Here is a 26275-nt window from a genome sequence, read left to right as displayed (position 1 = left end):
GTGTTGAATAGTATTGGGTTTCATGTAAGTTGGTGGAGGGAAGTGCTGCAGAACATTGCACTGTATTTCTGGCTTGTGCCTTGTCAATGGCAGACAGGTATTTGGGAAACAGGAGAGGAATTACTTCCCACAGAATTCCTAGCCTCTAACCTGCTCTTGTACCCACATCATTTCTCTGGCTGGTCCGGTTAAGAATCTGGTCAATGGTGACTCCGGCTTGTTTATGGTGCAAGATTCAGAGATGGTAATGCCATGGAACGTCAAGGAGAGGGAGTTAGGTTCTCTTGTTTGAGATGATCATTGCCTGTAATATTAAGGATGTGAATGTTATATAGCCTGAATGTTGCCCAGGTGGTGCTGCAGGGGGCTGTGGACTCCTTTTTTATTAGAGAAGTCATGAATAGAAGTGAACACTGTGCAATCAGAGAATATGCCCAATTTTGATCTTATGATAGATGGAAGGCCATTCGAATCATAGACTCACACAGCATGGAAACAGACCCTTTGGTCCAACCAGTCCATGCCGACCATAATCCCAAACTAAACCAGTCCCATCTGCCTGTGCTTAGCCCTTATCCCTCCAGACATTTCTTATGCATGTACTTGACTAAATATCTTTTAAACATTGTAACTGTACCCTCATCCACCACTTCCCCTGGAAGTTCATTCCACACAAAAATCACTTTCTATGTAAAACAAAAATTGCCCTCATTTATCTTTTAAATCTTTTTCCTGTCACCTTAAAAAAATGCCCCCTGGTCTTGAAATCCCCCACCCTAGGGAAAAGACACCTACCATTCACCTTTTCTATACCCCAAATTATTTTCTAAATCTCTATAAGGTCATCTCGCAACTTCCTACACTCCAGTGAAAAAAGTCCCAGCCTATCCAGCCTTTCCTTGTAACTCAAATCCTCCATTCCCAGCAACATCCTGGTAAATCTCTTATGAACCCTCTCTAGCTTAATAATATCCTTCCCACAACAGGACGACTAGAACGAGACATAGTATTCCAGAAGAGAGTTAACCAGCATTCTATACAACCTCATGAAGGAGCTGAAGATGGTTGGGCCCAGAACACGAACTGGAGCAACTTCTCTTGCATCATCATCCAGTAATTTGGCCACTTTTATACCATCCGGGTGCTGTAGTCGTTGCAGAGAAGAGGAATGTGGCTGGTTTTTTTAATGTCAAAACCTGATGAGGAAAGTCTGGGGCACTTAAACTTCTGCGAAGTGATCTTTCTGCATTATAGCAAATGGTATGGCATTTACACATTGATAAATTAACTTTAAAATTAAGGAGAGATGAAACACTTAGATTGGGAAAATAGAATCCTCAGTTGCTCCCAGGAAAATTAGAATCTAAACGGGCTGTAGGAGCAAAGGGTTCTAAGAGTAAGGTTGAACAAATGAGGTCAGCAAGGCAATTAAAAATACACATTTATTTTTCAGCTTCTGGGAATTCTAAAGTAGTGAGGTTATGGCAAACTTAGGGGCAGCACGATGGCACAGTGGTTAGCTGCCTCACAGCGCCAGGGTCCCAGATTTGATTCCAGCCTCGGGAGACCGTCTGTGTGGAGTTTGCACATGCTCCTCGAGTCTGTGTAGGTTTCCTCCAGGTGCTCCGGTTTCCTCCCATAGTCCAAAAGATGTGCAGGTCAGGTGAATTGGCCATGTTAAATTGACCATAGTGTTAGGTACATTAGTCAGAGGGAAATGGGTCTGGGTGGGTTACTGTTCAGAGGGTCAGTGTGGACTGGTTGGGCCGAAGGGCCTGTTTCCACACTGTAGGGAATCTAATCTACTTATTCGGAACCTCGATCGAGGACTATGTTTAAAATGCACTGCCTAGTTCTAGTCTCTATACAACAAGAAGATATAGAATTCCTGGGGAACATGCAAAAAGGATTCACAAGGCTGTGACTAAAACTGGGAGATTACAGCCATCACAAAAAATTGAATAGTTCAGTGATTTTCTCTTACACTAAGAGGTGACCTGAGCAGGGTTTTCAAAGTTAAGACCAGGAGTTACTGACACATCCAGTACAGAAATGAGGAAATGTGGGTGGCATGGTGGCTCAGTGGTTAGCACTGCTGCCTCACAATGCCAGAGACCTGGGTTCAATCCCAGCCTTGAGTGACTGACTGTGTGGAGTTTGCATGTTCTCCCTATGTCTGCATGGGTGTCGGCTGGGTGCTCCAGTTTCCTCCCATACTCCAAAGATTTGCAGGTTAGGTGATCAGCGATGACAGCATGGTGGCTCAGTGGTTAGCACTGCTGCCTCACAGCGCCAGGGACCTGGATTCAATTCCAGCCTTGGGTGACTATCTGTGAGGAGTTTGTATATTCTTCCCATGTTTGCATGGGTTTCCTCTAGGTGTTTCGGTTTCCTCCCACAGTGCAAAGGTGTGCAAATTAAGTGGATTGTCCACAGTGTGCAGGCTGGGTGAATTAACCATGGGAAATGCAGGGATGGGGGTTGGGGTGTAGGTCTGGGCGGGGTGCTCTTTGGAGGGTTGGTGTGAACTCAATGGGCTGAATGGCTTGCCTCCACACTGTAGGGATTTTATGAACGTTTCTGTGCTCAGGGAATGGTTAGGATTGAGCCAGGGTGACCAGTTCTGAGAGGATGAAATACAAGTTCTGGAGCAGGACTGGGAATGGAAGGGCATGGTTCGATTTCAAACCTAGGGTTAAGATTATAACCAGACTGCTGCTGTGGGCTTGGACAAGACCCCCACCACTTACACCACACCAAACTCGAACCAACAACCCATCAAAGCTGAACTCCTTGCAGGGGGCGTGATAGCCAGTGGCCCCCTCCCCTGTCACATTGTAGTGTGGGCTGCTGCCTGCCTTTGTGCAGGCAGAAACTCACCCAGGGCAAATGGGGTCTCGGGAAGCTCAGACGAGGGTCAGAAGGCCAAATCCCAGGATGATCCCAGAAAATCCCAGGATGGTCAGTGACCCTGAAGTAGCCATTGCAGGAAGTGATTGAGGAAAACAGCTTTGAAATGAAACTAGATGACTAGGTGAGAGAAAGAAACAATTGAAACAAGGTACAAAACTGTTGGGTAGAATGTTGTGTTTCTGTGTCTTTCATACGCAAGGCTGAAACTTTAAAAAAATTGGCTAATTATTGGCTTTCGGGAATTTCACGGTGAGCTGTGGTGCATTGTATCACACAATCTCTGCTTCTCTCCTGCACTCAATAGTGTTAGAAGCGCTCGCCATCACCAGGGCTTCCGACGATCCCGTTGCTATGTCTGAATCCAAATAGTGCGCCATATCAGGAATAGTCCTTCAAACAGATATGTTCTTATGCTCACCCTCTTGGTGCAATGGCCACAGAAATGATGATGGATTCTGTGTCTCATCCACTGAGGAAGTTTCCAATGAGTCTATGTGGACAGTATCAGAATCAAAGCAGCTCCTCAGTAATACAGGTCAGTAGTCACAACACACACAAATAACATTTCATCATTGTTCTCCACACATTGCGCTACGGTGGGGGGGGGGGGAGATGGGAGTCACCCAACATGGAGGCCAATTGGATGCTGCTACATGAGTGATTTACATAGAAGACCTGATTGTCATCAGTCAGGGGGCAACGACACAATCACTTGATTGAGGACCACTCCCCATTGACTTTGAGACATTGTCATTTGGTTGAAGCACATTCTTTCAGTTTGCCACACAAGTTACTGACACATGCTGTGGCTGTTACAGTGATTTATTGCAATCCTGGCCACCCCTTGACTGAACATTGCTGGCAAACATGACAAACTGCCTGGCTTTGACTGTGCACCTATAAGAAAAGGCAAGGTAGAAAGTTCTGAGGTGCAAAAGTGCAAAAAGGCAAGGTAAGGCAATGATGTTGTGACCATTTTCTTTACAATAATTCCCAACAGACTCATGATTAGCCTTGTCATTCAGGGGCCTGGGAAACATTCACTTTCTGTGAAGACAGGCAGAAGAGAATACTTTTGATGCATTTGATGAAGTGTTGGAATTAGAGTCGGGACAAAATGAATTAGCACTTTCAAAAACAAGCTAAGAGCCCTGAGATACATCCCATTCCAAAGCTTAAAACAGCACCTATCCCTATGTGCATTAGCCTGGTAGCAGTGTTGCGATGTCAGGTGCTGGTAAGCTCTGTTGAAGTGGTAAACAGTATTACATGTATCAGAGATGAGTCACCATGATGTGGTGAGCACGGTGTTTCTCCAATGTCACACTCCATGGGTGAAGGATGTGGGAAGTCTCTGCCCATGCAATGTGCCCTGAGATGTTGGGGACTGCTGGCCAGAATGGATTCTTGGAGAAGACACTAACTATTGGCAGATGGGTAGATGGGTTACAGTCAGGGGACAGAAAGGGAACGGGCAGACAATGCAGGGATACCCTGTGGCCATTCCCCTCAATAACAAATATACCGTTTTAGATACTGTTGTGGGGATGACTTACCAGGGGTAAGCCATGGGGTACTTTGTCCTTGTTGCTCAGAAGGGAAGGTGGGAGAGGAGTAGAGCATTAGTCATTGGGGACTCCATAGTTAGGGGGACAGATAGGAGGTTCTGTGGGAGCGAGAGATACTCACGGTTGGTATGGTGCCAGGGTCAGTGATGCCTCAGATCATGTTTTCAGGAACCTTAAGAGGGAGGGGGTGCAGCACCAAGGCGTGGTCTACATAAGCATCAATGACATAGGGAGGAAAAAGGGATAGGGATATAAGGCAGAAATTCAGGGAGCTAGGGCAGAAGCTTAGAGCTGGAACAAACAGAGTTGTTATCTCTGGTTTGTTAACCTTAACACGTGCTAGTGAGGCGAGGAATAGGGAGACAGAGCAGTTGAACACATGGCTACAGGAATGGTGCAGGATGAAGAGTTTTGGATACCTGGATAATTGGGGCTCCTTCTGGGGTAGGTGGAATCTCTACAAATGGGATGGTCTACACCTGAACCAGAGGAGTACCAATATCCTGGAGGAGGGAGTTTGCTAATGCTCTTCGTGAGGGTTTAAACTAATTCAGCAGGGGAGGTGGGAACTGGATTGTAGCTCCATTGTACAAGAGTTTGAGAGTAATGAGGTCATGAATAAGGTTTCAAGGTTGCAGGAGTGCACTGGCAGGCAGGAAGGTGGTTTGAAGTGTATCTACTTCAATGTCAGGAGCATCCGGAATAAGGTGGGTGAACTTGCAGCATGGGTTGGTACCTGGGATTTTGATGTTGTGGCCATTTCAGAGACATGGGTAGAGCAGGGACAGGAGTGGTTGTTGCAGGTTCCGGGATTTGGATGTTTCAGTAAGATTAGGGAAGGTGGTAAAAGAGGGGGAGGTGTGGCATCGTTAGTCAAGGACAGTATTACAGTGGCAGAAAGGACATTTGATGAGGACTCATCTACTGAGGTAGTGTGGGCTGAGGTTAGAAACAGGAAAGGAGAGGTCACCCTCTTGGGAGTATTCTACAGGCCTCCAAAAAGTTCCAGAGATGTAGAGGAAAGGATTGCAAATGTGATCCTGGATAGCAGTGAAAGTAACAGTGTAGTTGTTATTGACCGGAAATGCTATAGTTCGAGTAACTTAGATGGGTCAGTTTTTGTCTAATGTGTGCAGGAGGGTTTCCTGACACAATATATAGACAGGCCAAGAAGAGGCGAGGCCACATTGGATTTGGTACTGGATAATGCACTGGACCAGCTGTTGGATTTGGAGGTAGGTCAGCACTTTGGTAATCATGACCATAATTTGGTTGTGTTTACTTTAGCGATGGAAAGGGACAGGTATATACCACAGGGCAAGAGTTATAGCTGGGGGAAAGGCAATTATGATGCGATAAGGGAAGATTTAGGATGCATAGGATTGGAAAGGAAACCACAGGGGATGGGCACAATTGAAATGTGGAGCTTGTTCAAGGAAGAGTTACGGCATGTCCTTGATAAGTATGTACCTGTCAGGCAAGGAGGAAGTGGTCGAGTGGTAAGGAGGCTTATGTAACTATGAGACATAAGGGCTCAGTTAGGGCACTTGAGAGTTACAAGTTAGCCAGGAAGGACCTAAAGAGAGAGCTATGAGAGCCAGGATAGGACTTGCGAATATCTTTGGAAAGTAAAATCAAGGAGAACCCTGAAGCTTTCTATAGGTATGTCAGGAATAAAAGAATGACTAGAGTAAGATAGGACCAGTCAAGGACAGTAGTGGGAAGTTGTGTGTGGAGTCTGAGGAGATAGGAGAGGCACTAAATGAATATGTTTTGTAAATATTCACACAGGAAAAGACAATGTTGTCAAGGAGAATACTGAGACACAGGGTACTGGACTTGATAGGATTGAGGTTCATAAGGAGGTGTTAGCAATTCGAAAGTGTAAAAATAGATAAGTCCCCTGTGCTGGATGGGATTTATCATAGGATTCTCTGAGAAGCCAGGGAGGAGATTGCAGAGCCTTTGGCTTTGATCTTTATGTTGTCATTGTCTACAGGAATAGTGCCAGAAGACTGGAGGATAGCAAATATTGTCCCCTTGTTCAAGAAGGGGAGTAGAGACAACCCTGGTAATTATAGACCAGTGAGCCTTACTTTGGTTGTAGGTAAAGTGTTGGAAAGGGTTATAAGAGATAGGATTTATAATCACCTAGAAAGAAATAAGTTGATTAGGGATAGTCAATACGGTTTTGTGAAGGGTAGGTCGTACCTCACAAACTTTACTGAGTTCTTTGAGAAGGTGACCAGACACTGGATGAGGGTAAAGCAGTTGATGTGGTGTATACGGATTTCAGTAAAGTTTGATAAGGTTCCACATGGTAGGCCAATACAGAAAATACAGAGGCATGGGATTGAGGGTGATTTAGTGATTTGGTTCAGAAATTGGCCAGCTGTAAGAAGACAGTGTGTGGTGGTTGATGGGAAATGTTCATCCTGGAGTTCAGTTACTCATGGTGTACTACAAGGATCTGTTTTGGGGACACCGCTGTTTGTCATTTTTATAAATGGATGAGGGCATCAAAGGATGGGTTAGTAAATTTGACACTAAAGTCGGTGGAGTTGAGGACAGTGCGGAAGGATGTTGCAGGTTACAGTGGGACACAGATAACATGCAGAGCTGGGTTGAGAGGTGGCAAATGGAGTTCAATGCGAAAAAGTGTGAGGTGATTCACTTTGGAAGGAGTAACATGCATGGGGTTTTGTACACTACATTGGTTTTGCTCATGCTGGGTATTGGGTCCTTTGTCCTGGTGAGTTACTATCCACGTTACTATATATCAAGAATATTGCTGAACTGACAGCCAGACTACTGCGACCACTAGGACTCATAACAGCACACAAACCAACAGCCACTCTCAGACAACAACTCACCAGGACGAAGGACCCGATACCCAGCATGAGCAAAACCAATGTAGTGTACAAAATCCCATGCATGTTACTCCTTCCAAAGTGAATCCTTCCGCAAGGACTGCACAAAACACTACATAGGACAAACAGAAAGACAGCTAACGATCCGCATCCACGAACACCAACTAGCCACGAAATGACACGACCAGCTATCCTTAGTAGCCACACACGCAGATGACAAACAACATGAGTTCGACTGGGACAACACTACTATTATAGGACAAGCCAAACAGAGAACAGCCAGGAAATTCCTAGAGGCATGGCACTCACCCACAAATTCTATCAACAAACACATCGACCTGGACCCAATATACCGGCCACTGCAGCAGACAGCTGGAACTGACAACTGGAAGCGGCAGAGACAAACCACTATAAATGCCGGAGGAAACAACACAGAAGCGCTTCACAGGAGGCTCCCAAGCACTGAGGATGTCACCTAGACAGGGGACGAAACGTCTGCAACACAAATTCCCAGCTCGGCGAACAGGATTTATATCTTCCAGAATGTTATGAACAAGTTATAGAGTCAGAGTCCTACAAAATGGAGACAGGTCCTTTGGCCCAAACTGGTCCATGCCAACCAAAATGTCTGTCCATGTTAACCCCATTTCCCTGCACTTGGCCCATATGCATCTAATCCTTTCCTCTCCATGTATTTGTCCAAATGCCTTTTAAATGTTGTTAATGTACCTGCCTCAACCACTTCCGCTGGCAGTACATTCAATATGCATACCACCCTTTGTGTAAAAAAGTTGCCCCTCAGGTTCCCTTTTATTCTTTTCCCTCTAACCTTAAACTAATTCCCTCCAGTCCTCGATTCCCCAACCCTGGGGAAAGGACTGAGTGCATTCACCCTATCCATGCCTCTCATAATCTTATACATGTCTAAAAGATCACCCTTCAGTTTCCTCCGTTCTAAAGAAAAGAGTCCGAGCTTGTCCAAGCTCTCCCAATAACTCAGATCATTGAGTCCTGGCAACATCCTTATAAATTTCTTCTGCTCTCTTTCCAGGTTAATAACATCCTCCGAATAGCAAGATGACCAAAACTGAACACAATACTCCACATGCAGCCTCACCAACATCCTGTACAACTGCAACATAACTTCTCAACTTCTATAATCAATGCCCTGATGAAGGCTAGTGTGCCAAAAGCCTTCTTTACTGCCCTGTCTACCTGTGACTCCACTTTCAGAGGACCATGCACCTGAACTCCAAGGTCCCTCTCTTCCACTACACTCCTTAAGGTCCGACCATTCACCATGTTCAATTCCAGCTCCAAAATGCCAGGTCATTGGTAGAGATACTAGAGTAGAAAATAATATAGGTCTATATGCTATCAGTCAAACTATGATTTGACTTTCCAAAATGTAAGACATCATGCTTCTCTATATTAAACTCTATTTGCCATTTCTCACCCCAAGGTCCTGATCGAGCTCTTGGAGATTGTGTAAGTGTCATTTTGGTTAAGACTGCGCCCATAGGTTGGATACTTGGTTGGATGCTGCTGTCGCCTAAAGATTGGAAGTTAAATCCTCAAAGGAATGGAATACTACTGGAGCCTCTTGATAAAGTTCAAAGTATCAAAGGACTTTGTGGTTGAAATTAGTACCATATGCACTGATGGGACTACCTCGTAAATCCATGCAATCTGTCTTTGTTGTATCTGCTATTTAGTAGATAATTTGTAATGCATATTGACTGTGATTTGCCTGTTAATTCATGTTGATTTTAGTTTGATTGTTGAAGTTATTAAAAGTGAAAGTGTGTTCATTGGTTTTCTCGTTGTTATAATTTGATAAATTTGATTTGTTTCGTTTGTCAGTCTCCATTATATAACAACATGTAAGTAAGTATAGAAATGGTAGGGTAGAGCAAATGAATGCATGGTTGTGGTAAGACTGAAAGAGGGAGTACTTTACATTCCAGTGACAATGGGACTAGTTCTGAGGAAGGTGTACAGGCTGGACAAGTTGCACTTAAATAGAACCAGACCCAACTTCCTTGCAGGACAACTTGTTAGAGCTACTGAGGAGACTCAGAACTAACTTAGCAAGAGTTTGGCAACCAAGAGATAACATTAAAGAAGAACATCAGAGTGAACAGAGAATTGGTAGGGATACTCGAGTAGGAAATAATATAGTTCTATATGCTGTCAGATTAAGTTATTACGTACTACTGTCTAAATCAGAGGTGCTGTACCTTTATGTAAAAGTAGATGCAGGTAGATATATTAAATATGATGTTGTGGTCATGATGGAGATCTAATTCCACAGAGCGCAGGATTTCGATACAAGATTGTCCGGAAAGTAAGGGAAGGTAAGAAAGGAGGAAAGTCATAATATTGGTTAAGGAGAATATTATAATGCTGAAGAGGGAGGATGTCCCAGAGGGACCAAGGTCTGAGCTAGTTAAAGCTAACGTCCCTTTACATAGGCAGGGTGTATTCTATGGACCACCAAATAATGGGAAAGACACAGAGGAACAATTTTGCAAGGAAATCAGAAAGAGGTAGGGGAATTATCAAATAGTTATATCTGCGGGCTTTAGTAAGCCTATTATAGACTGAGATAGTTATCATGAAAAGGGCAGTGGAAAGAAAGAGTTTCTAGAGTATTATTAAAGTCTGTATTGAGCATTTAGATGCAGAGAGCAGCATATTCCTTGTAATTTTCTGCATATCTAAACCACAATCACTGGGGAATAAGTTGGGCTCCAAACGTTTGCACAGCCAAACTTCTCATGTCTGTCTACTCAAACATACAGCTCTCCTCTGGCATCTCTCATTCCTGGATTGTCCCCCTATATCTGAAGCTACAGTCTGTTGGCTAAGTTGAATCCATGCTCTAAATTAAGACTACAACATTTTATTGTGATTGAATGTTTAGGGGCCAGGAATATATGCAAGTAATTTTCTGTTTTCATATTTCACTTTCAATAGCTTCCCAGACTAAAAAAAAGTTGAGTTCCCTTCAGGGTATCTACAGATACTAGTAAAGTAAATACAATAAAATTGATGCTGGAAGACATTTTGGTAATGATCAGAGTGAAATTGGATCTCAGTGCATCAGATTTTCAGGCAGGAAGCTAACGTAAAGCGGTCCAATTCAGTGATCCAGCAGTAGCTTGCTGATACTAACTCATGGACACTAGCAGATCAACTTGCAATGTTGTAGCTGCTGACCTGAGGGACAGATTGAGTTTATTTTCTCATTCATGGGATGTGTGCGTCATGAGTGAGGCCAAAGTTTTTGCTCATCCCTAATTGCCCAGAGGCTGTTAAGAATCAACCATATTGCTGTGGGTCTGACGTCAAATATAGATCAGGAGAGCATTTTTCCTTTAATAAAGGATATGAGTGAACCTAATGGGATTTTACTACAATTGATAGTGGTTACACAACGGCCATTCAGCTGGCTATTTATTGAATTTATATTTCGCTATTTGCAATGGTAGGATTTGATCTGATGACCTCCGAACAATAGCCTAAGGTTCTGATCCTCGTCTCATGACATGACCAATGCCTTACGATTCCTCCTAGGAACACTGTCTGATTTTTCAATACCAATTCTAAACTGGAACATGTAGGGATATAAACATCATGAGCATCTCCTGGGAGCCTTTAGTAAGAACTGGACATCATATAAGTGCAAATTGATAAATGTTTACTAAGTATTCACACCAAGTACAGGTTGAACTGCACTACAGTAGACACTTCCTCTATTTGTTGCCAGTCTCATGTGACATTAAATCATCTGATATCACAATGATGCTGTCTAGCTACTGACATATAGCTATTAATCACATATACCATAGGGCAGAGAGTATCGTTCACATTACATCTCACTGCACATCCACTGCGAGTAAAGCTTCATTTTTAATGTATCCCAAAGGTGTAGAGTGAGCTTTGTACATAAATAAAAGGCAGCAGAAGTCAGGTTAAACAGTCACAAATGTTATATATTGCACACAGCTTATGCATTGCAAGCTGTATCTCAAAACGTGTTCCAGACATTACAAGGAAATAAAGTTATTGTTGAGATAAACTAGGTGACTGACAAATTAGGTTTTGGTGCTGGTCTGATGCCAGCGTGCCTCAATTGGAAACAGTCTATAACGTAATGCACCCCAGGTTAGTAACATTAAATAGTTTCAGACAGATAATTTAGACTAATGTCAGGCAGTTGGTATTATGATATGGAAGGACCTAATCTTCATTTATTGTGAATCAATGGGTTTGTAAGTTACCTGTTCCAAAATATTTTTTTTTAACTGAACATTTCATTTCTCACCCCTTCTATTCATCCATGATTCCAACTGTGCCATTACATTATCCTTGTATTACACTGGATTCAGGAACTGGTGTCAAGTTCTGGATGTCACATTCTGTGACTCCCCTATCATAATAACTCAATTTGCTTTATTCTTATGCATTTTGCATTTATTGAATGAATTAGGGCATTTTGAACAACAATTTGTGTATGGAATTCCACAAAAGCTCAGGCAATGCCGAGGTAATGAAGCGGAGTGAACATGGGGATGATCGGCAGAGTAGCAGCTTCCAGAGAAAATTCTCAGGAGCAACATTAGGTCAAACTCAGTCAGAGCAAGAGCAGGAGAGAGAGAGGATCGAGCTCAGTCGGAGAGGGAGAGGGAGAGGGAGGGAGTCAAGCTCAGTCAGAGCAGGAGAGGGAGACGGCGATGGAGAAGGAGAGCTCAATTGGAGAGGGAGAGGGAGGGGGCAAGAGAGGAAGAGGGAGAAGGAGTGGGAAAGGAAGCAGGAGAGGGAGAGGATCGGGCTCTGTCGGAGAGGGAGAGGGAGAGGAAGAGCTCAGTCGGAGAGGGAGAGGGAGCAGCAGAGGGATAGGGAGCAGATCAGGCCCAGTCGGAAAGGGAGAGTGAGAAGTTGAGGGAGATGGAGAGGGAGAGAGAGAGAAAGGGAGCAGATCGGGCTCAGGCAGAGAGGAACAGGGAGAGGGAGAGCTCAGTCTGAGAGGGAAGGGGAGAGGGAGAGGGAGACGGAAAGGAAGGGGGGAGGGAGCAGATCAGGCTCAGTTGGGGAGGGAAGGCGAAAGGGAGAGGGAGCAGATCTGGCTCAGTCAGAGAGGGAGAGGGAATTTAAGGGGGGAGGGAGCAGATTAGACTCAGTTGGGGAGGGAGGGGGAGACGGAGAGGGAGCAGATCAGACTCATTCGGGGCAGGAGGGGGAGAAGGAGAGGGAGCGGGAATGGGAGCAGATCGGGCTTAGTCAGAGAGGGAGAGGGAGAGGGAATGGATGATGGAGCAGATAGGGCTCAGTCGGAAAGTGGGGGGGGGGGGAGAGGGAGATGGAGAGGGAGCGGATCAGGCTCAGTCAGAGACGGGGTGGGGGGAGCAAGGGAGAGGGAGACAGAGAGGGACTGGAACAAGCTCAATCAGAAAGGGAGTCAGAGAGGATCCGTTTAACCCCTGACCTCACTAGTTGATCTCCACACCTCCACCCTGAACCTCCAGACTCCATTCCCATTATCTGCTGAATAAACACCACCTATACCACATGAGTATATATTTGCATCTACTGTAATGTCAATAGTTTCCTTGACATCTCAATCTGTGTGATCTGTTCTCTTCTGGTCTAACCCTCCCCCCCAATACCACCTCCCCCTCACTCCCCTCTCCAACTTTCTCATCCCTCTCTCAATCTGGCAAGCAGCCTTCCAAGAGATGATAATCAGATAGACATCTGGGTTCCTCAATCTCTTAAACTGATGAAATGTCACCCTTACCGGCCAACCCTTTTAAAACCCCAAACTCCCCTGCCATTCCCTGCTCCCCTATCCTTTTACTCCCTGACTGCACTTCCATGTCTCATTCGAGACTCCTGCTCAAACCTGGAACAAATACTGCCTGATTAAAGGGTGGGAGTGAAATCGTTTTGTCAGCAAGATTTGACAACCATTGACATGCCAGTAGGGACCCCTAACAGTAAAATGAGTGGTGGGAGCACAACATTAATTGGGGGAACAGTGGCTAAACCAAGTCCAAAAGTGCTGAAGGTTTCTTGAAGGAGTCTGGAGGAGAGCTGCTACATTCCCATCTCATGAGGAAATCTAAATGGTTTTAAATAAAACAGTAGGTGTCTGGGGCATTATTTAATTCCTGGCAGCATTACTTTTGAGGGGTTTAAGTGCAAAGAAAAAGGTGTCCTGCTTTGACCTTCACTTAAGGCGGCTGATGTCCAACTGAGAGCAAGAAGTACATACTTAAAGAGCACCCCATGCGGAAAGGTCCCCCCTGTTAGCTCAGATCAGGGACAGAAAGCAGCAGCCAAATAGAACTACTACTACACCTCTCCAATACCACCACAACTGTGACAACCAGTTATTATTTCAGGGAGCGACTGGTTAATCTTTGGACAGGTTTTCTAGGGAGACAGTGAAAGCAGTGAGGATTAATTCAACCAAGTTCAATTCATTAGCATTAACTCAATGTCCTTCAGAAAATAAGGTGATAGTTTATGATTACTTTAAGCCCCGAGCTACAGTAAATGTCACATGTTTGGGAGGAGCTAACATTTTGACACTGCACTGATAAAATATTCAAAAAGGTGGCAAGAAACCAAAGCTCTATGTGAGGCTCTGAATTCTTACTCTTTGTTTTGAGGAATTATGTTAGTAAATGGTGTTTCCTACCTGTGAGACTTCGGGCTAGTTTGCCTTTCTTCTGCGACTGGCCGTCAACACAAATGGATCTCCTCTGTGATGCAAAAAAACAAAGAGCAATTAGTGATACCTCTTCGTTACCTGTATCCCTGTCACCTATAACACATCAATCTCTGAAGACAGCAGCAATGAATATTTGAAGAGGTTAAGAAATTGGATGCCATGGACAGGTCAGTGTCTGCATCAGCCGTGGCTGCAGAATTTTGTCCAGGAAAGAGAAAGTCCCTTTCTCACTCACTTGATACAGAGCCAGTTAGTTAACAGTACTGATGTAACTCCAGCAGTTACACCATAATCTAACAGTGGCCACTGAAGCAGATTTCAGAGTCGACATACTATCCTTGACCTTGTGGTCAACCCCAATTTGATAGCATCACTTGCCATTCTTTATTTCAGTGAAAATTTAACCAAGTCCTCCTGTACTAGCCAAGCACGAAGGCTTCAAACATTTACAGCGTTACTATGGCCATTTTGATCATCAATTCAAATTCAAAGTTGTCACTATCAGTAACGTTCCCTGTACATATACACATATACAATGTTATTTGACTGATGTATATCATGAGGAGCTGCTCTGAAGCTCAGATGCAAGGGTCTATTATACTAAGACTTAGTGACAAAGAGGGCGTGCCCTTTGTCCATCATTTCCTGCCTATTTATTTTAACAGCCAAAATAAAATCAAATGCATAAAAGTGCCATGAAATTATTACCCTTCCAATAAACTTGATAAAGAAGTCCTCAGAAAACCATGAAAAACCCAAAAAGAACAAATTAGGAAGAAAAAGACCATGAGACATAGAAGCAGAAATTTGGCCATTTGGCCCATCGGGTCCGCTCTGCGTTTGATCATGGCTGATAGGTTTTTCAACCCCATTTTCCTGCTTTCTCCCTGTAGCCTTTGACCCCCACTTGGAAATCAAGTACTTATCCATCTCTGTTTTAAGTATAGTGAATGACCTGGCCTCCACAGCCTTCATTGGCAATGAATTCCATAGATTCACCACTCTCTGGCTAAAGAAGTTTCTCCTTATCTCTGTTCTAAAGGGCCTTCCCTTTACTCTCTAAGGCTGTGTCCACAGGTCATCGTCTCTCCTGCCAATGGAAACATCTTCCCAACGTCCACTCTGTCCAGGCCGTTCAATATTCTCCAAGTTTCAATCAAATCCCCCTTCACCCTTCTAAAATCCATTGAGTATGGTCCCAGAGTCCTCAGACGTTCCTTACATATTAAGACTTTTGTTCCCGGGATCATTCTTGTGAGTCTCCTCTGGACCCATTCCAGGGCCAATATGTCGTTCCTGAGGTACAGGGCCCAAAATTGTTCACAATCCTCTAGCTTTAGAAAGCCTCAGAAGTACATCCCTGATTTTATATTCTAGTCCTCTCAAGATGAATGACAACATTGTATTTGCCTTCCTAAGTACTGACTCAACCTATAGGTTTACCTTAAATGGATCATGGACTAGGACTCCCAAGTTTCTTTGCACATCCGATTTCTGAATTTTCTCTCCATTCAGAAAATAGTCTATGCCTCTATTCTTCCTCCAAAAGTGCATGACCTCACATTTTCCCACATTGTACTCCATCTGCCACCTCTTTGCCCACTCTCCCAACCTGTTCAAATCCTTCTGCAACCTCCCTGCCTCCTTAACACTACTTGCCACTCCAACTATTTTTGTATCATTTGCAAAATTACTCCGATACTATGATTTTTAGACACATCTTGGTACAAAGGTCTAAAACAGACAGTAACTTAGAGAATGTAATTGGGAAAATAACTCATTGAAATCACAGACAACGGTATTCCAAATAGATGTGGCAAGTGCTTATTTTACAACACCATGGAAATAGAGCATGAGATGTGACTAACTACATAGATCTCTCAAAGAGCTGCAACAGGCAAGATGGGCTGAAAGGCCATCTTTTTGCACTATATACTGTTAGCTACAGCTCCTGTCTTTGAGTCAGAAAGATTGTGGGTTCATGTCCCACTCCAGGACTTGAATGCAAAATTCCATGCTGACACTTGAGTGAACCGCAGAGGGAATGCAGTTCAGTTCAAGGTACTGCCTTTTGGAGGAAATGTAAAACTGAGTTTCTGACTGCTCTTGCTGCTGGGTACAATTTCAAAGAGGAACACAGAATTTATCCCTGGTGCTCTGACTGATACTTACACTTCAATGAGCCTTGTAGGCACATGTTATCAGGTCATAATCACATCACTCTTTGCAGGAATTTGTTCCATTAGCTGCTGTGTTTCCTGCTCTGCGATACAGATTGCATTTCAATTGTGTTTCACTAGCTGTGAAATACTGTAGGACATCCACAGCTAAAAGACGATATAAGTTTTATGCTTCTTTGTTTGAATACTAATATCAGTTGTGCCTTGACCTGCATACACTAGCATCAGAAAAGATACTTGTGGATTGCGTTAATTGAACAATGCACTCTGAGAAGAAACACAGTTCTGTACATTATACAAAACAAAATGCTGTGAGAATGAACATTCTATCAATGGAATCCCAGCTGATGGAACATACCTGTATTAGATTCGTTACACCATCATCTTTGAGCAAACTTTCCTGACGACGCAGAAAAATTTCTTTTGCTTGATTTGAATGTTTTCCTTGCGGCAGGGTATGTCTGTTGTAGGACTGTGTCTGTTCAAACATGACAAATAGATCAAAGTCTCACTTTGTTATGCCATAGAACCATTATTCATCTGGTTCCTTTCACCACTCACGTCAAGTATCATCAGGTTCAATGATATAATAGATTGAAAGGAAATTGAAGTAGAAACATTTCTGAAAATAAAATGATAGACTAATAGAAAGTATCCAATGATAGATTTTTTGCAACATATACTTGCGTACTTGAGGGAATGGTAGTTGAATTGAAGTGGGGGAGTTTTAAAATTCTGATACATTTGGAGCAAGATCAGACCATAAGATATAGAAGCAGCATTAGACCATTCAGCCCATCGAGTCTGCTCCGCCATTCGATCATAGCTGATATGTTTCTCAATCCCATTCTCCTGCCTTCTGCCTGTAATCCTTGATTCCCCTTACCAATCAAGGAAGTCAGAGTGCTTGGGGAAATACAATGTATGGATTTTCCCCACATACCAAGGAGTTTAAACACCCAACTTCCATCATTTACATTTGCCCAACACCACCCTGCCCCCCCTCCCCCCACTCCACCCCCCAACTCTCCCCCCAAAAAAACCTGTCTTCTGGCTAGGCACGGCTTCAACTAGCACTCCAGAAGAAACATTAGACCCAGGTAGGTCCAATGCCAATTCTGAGGGGCTGGGGAAAGGTAATGAGAGATCCTTGAATCTAAGGTTGGCTGAGGTAAGAGAGTCTCTCATTCTCAATACAGGATCCGCTAATGTTGATGTTGTAGAATATGGCCCTGAAGGAAGATTTCGCTCCAATACTTGGAAATGTTTAATCTCTGAGAGATGTGATTTGAATGAAAGGGCATCTAGCATAACTTTCTGTCCATTTATTCTACCCATTCCCATGTGTTCCCTTGTGTTAAAACTTTACCTATTGGCCAAATGTTGGATTTAGTTAGATTTGTCCTTATACCTTCAGCTCAAAAAGACATTGCATAAAGTTGCTGAGTGATAATGGCAAAGCAAAAGACATGGAGCACATTGGTTTTGAATGAATATGATATGTCCACCCACCCTACCATGAGATCAAATGAATAATAAATCAGGAAGTGCAAACAGAATGAGTGAATTCAATGTTAAATCATGTGCAAAAAGAGAAATAAAGAAAAAAAATAGATTAAAGGAGAGAGAAAAAAGGATAGAAAGAGAACACAAATACTTCTTAAAATGTGGCAATTATATAATCACTCCAAAGAATTCAAAACATGGAGGAAAAGAGGATCACTTTATTGTTGATTTTCTGTGCAAGAGAGACACATTAAAAGTCAGTGATACACATTTACACTGTTGGAAGGGTAGTTACATTTGTAACAAGGCTTACCTTTCTATGGGGAGTTGAATGGGAAATTACTAGGCAAATTCCTTTTTAAAAAAGGCAGGCTAAGGACAAAATGCCAGATATGATAAATTAATAGTGGAGTGGTACACCTTGAAATAACAACTTTTGGATATTCACATGTAACCAGATTTCTGTCTGTCATCTGAAATTGCTGTCCTACTTAGCTCAGAACACTGTCCGTTTCTGGATAGCACCACAGGTACTTCGCCTTTTCTTAGAAAGATTCTGATCACTTGTTGGGTAAGGACATTGGCCAATACCATCCTTGATATGATTGGAGCAGAAGTACTTGAGTGGCTGCTGCTGATTTCCAGATGACTACTGCTGGTACATATTGGTGTTGACCACCTCCATCAGTATGTGGTAATGGGTGAGGGTTACATGTCATTAGTTTTGGAGTGATGTTATTCTAAGAACTTAACAAGTATCTGACTGCAGTCACAATAACCACAGGCTCGCTGCATTGTATCACTTGAGGCACAAGCTGTGAATGGAGTTTACCCTGGACTGCTGTAAGTAAACTCACCAGAGATCTTCAAGTAAATCAAATCAATATACATCATTTATGCTACATTTAGATAGCACAAGCATGCTATAAGAAAGGATTTTTGAGGTAGTCAGCAGCCAGCAATTTATATTTTTGTATTTTTCCTTGGGCCTATCTAGTGATTAATGGTAGGGGAACTTTTACCATAGAATTTTTATTGAAGAGATACTGTTTTTTATATAATGAGAAGGTATATTGCATGATAGCAATAAACATAACTATATTTAACTTAGCAAAGTTACTAGAACCTCACAGAGCATGTGCAGCTATACCTACTCCCTCTGAAAGCTAGAATAAAATTCATTATCTTCAATCCACTCATTGACTATGTGTGACAGTGGTTGAATGAATGTAATATGAACATTAATCTTTCGGAACCATTACCTTGTACAACACATGTTGACGTCAGGGAAGTGGATTCATATATTTGTGTACTTCAGCAGTTACAAGTAAGCCTTGTGCATTAGCCACTCAACTTGAAGAGTCTTCAAGTGATAATTTGACAAGTCGAACCATTTCAAATTTGACATCTAATTTTTAGTGTTGGAATTAAAATAACGCTGTAGATTAAATTTCATCTTTAGTCCACAGGAGTTTCAGAGCCAAGGTAGGTGATGAAATGTCTACAATAACATACTGAGAACTGACCTTTAATGTGAGCAGGGAGGATTCACTTGGGAATTTCAGAGAACATTGGACAAGGAATTTTAATTATTAGTTATCTAGAGACACAGAACTTTAATACTGCTGGAAAAAGACACACTTTAGAATTAGAATTAGGTTTGATTGTCACATGTACTCAAGTATACGGATGCATGAGTATGGTGAAAAGTGGACAAGGTCACCGTTTCTGGCGCCATTTTAGGTACAAAGAAACATGGGTGGAAAATCTTAGGTATAAATGAGAAAAATAAAGAAAAAAAGTAAAAGTTCTGCTCAACTCTAGGACAAAGTGAAGACTGCAGATGCTGGAGGTCGGAGTCAAAAGTGTGGCATTGGGAAAACCCAGCAGGTCAGGCAGCATCCGAGGTGAAGAATCGACATTTCATGCATAAGCCCTTCATTTGTGATGAAGTGCGTATGACTGAAATGTGAACTCTCCTGTTCTTCAGATGCTGCCTGACCTGCTGTGCTTTTCCAGCACCACACTTTTTGATTCAACTCTCCACCACCAATGCCGTCTGAGGAATGGAGGCAAGTAGAGAGGAAAGAAGAAAGAAGAGAAAGGAAAAAGACGTAAGACAGGACAAAGCAAAGAAGAAAAGTAGTTGGAGCGAACGAGCTCTGCCTTAAGATTTACGCCACTACCATCTTGGTTAATTGTGTCTTTTCATTTTGCATTCACTAGGACAGTCTTCTTGATATATCAGTGTAAACGGAAAATGACATTTGTAGTGTATGAAAAGATAACTGATTAGTTGACAAACAGATTCAGTTGAAATGAAGAATGCACCAGTTGGATGATGATTGACAGTTAACTGTCAGAGTTGACTAAATTTTAAATCAAGTTAGTTGTCACTGATTGATAAAGACATTATCCTAGGAAATGTACCAGAGAATGGCTGTCACCAGTTCTAATGAGATCAACCAGGCGCAATTTGCGTACGTTAGGTTTTACTTGAATACATGATTATATCTGGAGAAGGAAGATTGAGATTCAGCAAAGGAATCATCTCAGCAAACCCTATGGGCAGGGATCCCTGAAGCAGCTTTCCACTCTCCTTCTCAGTCTTTCCATCTACCTGGAACACCCATTTTTTATATGCCCATCTATGTCTGTATATGTATATGTATATAGACACGAGCTGAAAAATGTGTTGCTGGAAAAGCACAGCAGGTCAGGCAGCATTTAAGGAGCAGGAGAATCGACGTTTCGGGCATAAGTCCTTCTTCAGGATTCCTGAAGAAGGGCTTATGCCCGAAACGTCGATTCTCCTGCTCCTTGGATGCTGCCTGACCTGCTGCACTTTTCCAGCAACACATTTTTCAGCTCTGATCTCCAGCATCTGCAGTCCTCACTTTCTCCTATGTATATAGACAGGACACTTTATACATTGGTTAGGTCTTAATTAGTATAATTATATATCAATGGTTCATAATTGTTTATTTGTATTAGCATCTGGCTATTTCTAATAATTCATAATTCTTGTTAAGTAAAGAAACCAGATTTCTGTTGAAGCCGGATCTAAAAGACCAACAAATTGGGAGAATGTGCATACATTTGAAAGCTTTGCTTTTTTTTTGATTTCCTGGGGAATAATGGGACTCGACTTCCAGTGCATCACCCCTCTGAGGCAAAAAAGCAAGAGTTTGATGCAGTGATAACGAAGGAATGGTGATATCTTTCTAAATCAGGAGGTTGTAACCTGAAGGGGAATCTCCAAGTCAGTGTTCCCAAATGTTGGATGTCGCTGTGCTTTTTGCGTATTAATTAATATCTACAGTGCAGCAGAAAGTGGATGTGCACCAAATTCAGAATGACATTTCCATCTCTACATATGGTTGTTGATTCACTGAATATGATATCCAAATTATTAGAGATGGATCAAACCATTTCTGTTTATGTAAATCAGTCAGTTTCGCACGTTTGCTGTATCCAGGCTGAGTAACTGTGAAATGCCTTTTATTTCTAGTGAGGGAATGTCTGGATAACTGAGACCTTGTTAATGGTTGTTAATCTTGTGTAATCATTAGAGATATAGTCACTCTTCACCACATTGTAAAATCATAGACCGTTGTATAACTCCGTGCTTATCAGCAATATGCTGAGAGCTGGCATGGCAATAGAGTTGGATTTGTGACTCTATAACATCATTTTGACAGGTTAGAGGTGCACACCTATTTTTCAAGGATGTATTTTAGATGGAGAGGTGTCAGAAGAAGCATATGTTGACTTGATGCTTCAACGTTTTAAATCACTGCAGTTGGGTTTCAATGTAATAAACTATACATTCAAATTTACAGACTGCGTCGGAGCATCAAAAGTATTTTCTACCTCCTCCCTGAAACACTTCTTTCTAGGTTTACAATGAAGATTTTAAATCAGCAGCCCACTATAGAAACTGCCCAAATTTTATTGAAACTTTCTTTGTCGTTGCTTATCGGTAGTCCAGAAACCTGGATGAATACTCTGGAGATTTTGAACTCAAAACTCACTGGACGAATTCATTACTTAGAATTTATTTGGGGGAATAATATTCTGGTAATTGAAGCTAATATCTGTAAAATGACCACAAAGCTGTAGAATTTCCATTAAAAAATCCAAGTGGCTCACAAATATCTGTATTTATGTCATCTGGCTTATGCATGTCTCTTGTCCCAATCCAGGACAAAAGTGAGGACTGCAAATGTTGGAGATCAGAGTCAAGATTAAAGTGGTGCTGAAAAAGCACAGCAGGTCAGATAACATCCAAGGAGCAGGAAAATTGACGTTTCTGATGAAGGGCTCCTGCCCGAAACGTCGATTTTCCTGCTCCTCGTATGATGCCTGACCTGCTGTGCTTTTCCAGCACCACTCTAATCTTGACTCTTGTCCCAACTCAATCTGGTTGGCCAACTTCCGAAATGACTTTGCTAGCCACTCAGTTGTATTTAATAGCTCCAGCAGAATACTGCAAAAATGTAGCACATCGCCATTTTCTCAGGGTAACCATGGGTGACCTTACTAGCAGCACCCCAATCCTGAGGCTGAAAAAAAACCAATGAAAATTGTACAATAGGATGCCTGATCTACAATGCCTAGCGAACAGGATGCAAGTTCTACAAGTCTGTTTAATAATGGGCAAGGACCACTTAATGAACAGGTCAATGACACCGAACTCAAATAATGTAGAAACTCTTATAAATGGGGAAACAACATTGTTGAATGTATTCTATAGACAACATAAAATAAGGAAACCCATAAAGCACACTAACATTTTGAAGTAGCTATCGATATATTTTCTAATCAAAGCTTTTATGACACATCTTTGGAGAAGGTGGGGCTTGAACTTGGATCACCTTGTCTAAAGGTGCAAACGCTATCACTGCACCACAAAGACCCAACCAAGTTGCTCCATGCAAATCACACTAGTATCATTTTAATAGAGCCAAAAGCAAGTGAACAAACCAGTGCAAGCTGGTACGTGACTTGTGCACTTTTGAAAAAATATTACGTTTCAGAATAAAGAAGCTTTCATACCGTTTGCCTTATTCGATAAAGGTTTCTAATCAAGAGCTCCTGGATGTTATCCAACTGTTCTGAAGGAACTGGACTTTTGGAAACTTCAGCATTTTGTTCATCACTGTGTGAGGGAGATTAAAAGAAGTGATTAATTACCGCAGCACGTAGTTGTTTCAAATAAACCAGGTCTTTCCAATCAGGTTCCTAGGAATTCTTCCATGAAAGTGAAAACTATTAAATCTGTGCACAATCTCAGACTTGCATTCCTATGTTTCATCATTTTAAATCATGAAGCTCGGCTGGAAGAACTGACAAATATTACCTTTCTGGTCCATTTTACAGAGGGGTTGGCTAAGAGACTTTTAAAATCCAAAGCAGATACTAAGACGTGGATTTTTAGAATGACACACGTGTGGGAAAAGGGTGTGAGGGTGATGGCAGCAGAATATGTTTTTCGCATCCATGCTTTATGAAGGTAACTTCCCAAGTAAATCAATAGCTGCCTCCATTCATATCTGATTTCACTGACTGAGGCATTTGAAGCATGGTGTACAGAGATTAGACCTAGTAGGAGTGAATCAGAACATTTTAGATTTGTTTGCATAGCCAGCATATCCTTTTGGAGAGATAGGATACCCACAATGATATTGCCGCAAGACAACCGTTGAGGATGTGAGGTGCCACTTTGGGACTGTTAAAAGTAGGCATGAATATGCATAAACTCAGTGTGGTTCACTGAAACTTCAAATGTGACAAACGGAACTACTGAAAGTCTTCAAATACTCAAAGATGATTGTTTAGATTGTTGAAATATGCATTACTTGATATTTCACTCTGTGACATATACCTGAGGGCTAACATTTATAAGTGCTGCATGACTGATGTCACGACCTTCCATTAACACAGCACAGTGTCTGCCATTTTATCACTTGGTTGACAACTCCAAGCAACTATAGGTTCTTTGAAGTAGGATGTGTTTTTGTAGGATTACTCACTTTGAAATAATTATTTATTCTTATCATGATGATGTAAATGAAGGAAAGTAAATGTGATTTAGGAATGAGCAACTTTTTAAAGTTTGCAATAGGTGTTACTTTATTTCATTTCAGCTTGGGTTTTGAGGTATGCCCATGGTGGATACTACATGGCTTAGCTTGGTAAGTATAAGGGCAAAGGGTAAGGGCATATGCGGTTATGAATTGGCAATTAGTTGACATAGACCAACAAAGGACCAGCAAAGGAATGCTGGTTGTCATGGATGTTGTGTGAAGTCATGTGGTGTTGGTAGGAGCTTGAAGTGGGCTTGGATTGGAATGAAAAGGGCACAGGAAATAAATGTGAGTTGAGGAGGTATGAGAGATGAGAACTCAATAGAGTGTACATCACTGAGGCAGACCATTAACCCAGCGGCCATCATGCCACACAGTCTTTGTGCTCATTCCTAGGTTGCCCGGCTCAACCACCAGGGAACCTAGCCACCCGAGAATTAAAGTCAAAATTCCAGGTGTCACAATGCTGGTCTGGTACAAGGTTACTTTGCCCTTGAATTTTTTTTTCAGGGAGGGGGCAATTGGCCAGGCTCCATCATGTCTGAAGTTTCATTGGGGCCTGATTGTTTCCCCTCACAGATAGTGCTTCAGACCAAAGGTTTGGAAGGTCTTTGGAAAAACGGAGATAATCAAGGGTACGTGGCCAGCTCTCCATATCTGACCAGTTCCGTTCAGTTCAGTTCTGGAGTGCGCAGAGTAAGGGGGCACGGTCAGCTCTGTAGCTGTGCACAGCTCCATTCAGGAGTGAGCAGAGTAAGAGTCACAGAGGAAAATGGAAGCCTTCTCTCTGTCCTTCTGCACTTCTGATTTCAAACTGTAAGCTGCCTGTGCCATTGGTTACAGTTTGTGCTAAGGTGTGTGTGTATTTGGACTGTTACAGGTATCTTCGGAACTGCATCATTAACTCGAGTTTGGATAGGATAAGTTATCCGATTTCTGCTCTTTGTATTTTATTCCATAATTTTGGAAATAAATCTTGTTTGTTTAAAACTTGGCAGACTCAGCTAATTTACTCTGGGAATATCTACTATAAACCTCACTAAACAAATAGCAAAGTTACAGTCTGGGCTACCTGCTTAAAAATGTATTGAAGGGCCTGGCCTAGTCCATAACACGTGGTATTTTTGGCTATGTTGGGTTTGTGGAGCATAGCATGTTCATAATTCTGCATGCTCAACCTGCGGGACAAATAATTCTGTCCCGAGATTCTGATCTGAGCATCTCTCATTATTGACTAGACTGGATGGGTTGTGCGACTAAGATAAAAACAATGATTATCAACATAGATCCCACTTTTTTGCTACTGCAACCACATTTAACCTGTTCTTTGGAAGAGATGAGCCTACTGAAAGAAAGTAGGGCCTTGGATGGAACACTAATCAAGTCCAAGGAAGTTATCAGAACACAGTCTGCAAAAATCAACCAAAGACCTGGGCAGCAAAGCAGTGTTACTTCTCTGTCAGGCAAAAATGTTAAATCCTCGGCAAACAAAACTCAATATTTGTACTTGCTGCAACTTTTTCTTTCAGATTGTTTGAAGCTGTGCTCTAATGCCCTGTGCTCTAGTGGGAAACAATCTGAGGTATGAACAATCCAATTTTCTAACAGACTCTGGTTCTATGAGCAAACTCTTCTGTGTTTCTTTTCCCATGTGACCATTTTAACAAGTGGGAATCAGAATGTACTGCTTGTCTGCGGGGTAACTACAGGCAAGACTTACATCTCTTTTACTTTGTAAAGGGATCTGCTGGATATAAAGTGAGTGGCTGATTTTTCTCTCCTTCACGAGGGCTGTGTGGTGAGTTGCATTGTCCCATTGCTGCACAGCTAATTTATCATGGGTTTCACTTCATTGTCATTATCAAAAAAAGCATGGGGCATACCATTGGCTTCCTAGCCCTTTGCCTGTCCTTGTTTTGCTCCTGGTTAGGTTTTGGTTTGGGCCACATTTACTACCATGAATTACAATAACCTTGACTAATGATTTGTTTATAACTAGCATGAATCAATGACCACTACATCATGTCTACACATAATTTGCAGCAGCTAATGTTGACAATCTGCAACATCCGCTGCTGTGTAATTTGTGAGTGGCATTGCATGTACATGCTACAAAGTGAGTTTGTTGCACTCCCACTGCAGCATCGACATGTGAAAGCCCAAACAGCAGAGCCTGTGAACAGAGTAACTGATTCACAGGAACATCGGTCACATTCCACTGACCAGAAGAGCTTGTGTCTCAAAGAGTGAATTTCTCAATTCTGTCCCTTTTTGTGAATGCTCTAAGTTAGTGGGCAAGTCTCGTCGATGGAGGTTTGTGACCACTGATTTATGCGGACTAATGTACACCATTTGGTTGTAATCCTATTCAGATCTCTTGATCCATTATCTCTCTATGATCCCTCTA

General features: G+C 42.3%; 1 protein-coding gene across 1 annotated transcript in view; it reads right to left on the bottom strand.

Annotated features, from left to right (window-relative positions):
* LOC122557104 (sodium/hydrogen exchanger 2-like) overlaps positions 1–26275 on the bottom strand; it is a 166200-nt gene that overhangs the window by 17843 nt on the left and 122082 nt on the right. Inside the window, exons 9-11 of the mRNA XM_043704423.2 lie at positions 22838–22940; positions 16632–16751; positions 14061–14124 (exon numbers count right to left, since the gene is read on the bottom strand). Coding sequence (XP_043560358.1) covers positions 14061–14124; positions 16632–16751; positions 22838–22940 — 287 coding nt within the window. The remainder of the gene's footprint in view (positions 1–14060; positions 14125–16631; positions 16752–22837; positions 22941–26275) is intronic.

This window comes from Chiloscyllium plagiosum, unplaced genomic scaffold (assembly GCF_037043375.1).
Source record: "Chiloscyllium plagiosum isolate Xiang-an unplaced genomic scaffold, Cpla_swu_hap1 HiC_scaffold_11, whole genome shotgun sequence".
Taxonomy (NCBI): domain Eukaryota; kingdom Metazoa; phylum Chordata; class Chondrichthyes; order Orectolobiformes; family Hemiscylliidae; genus Chiloscyllium; species Chiloscyllium plagiosum.
Note: the sequence above shows the minus strand (reverse complement) of the source record. Positions and strands in the feature narration are given on the sequence as shown.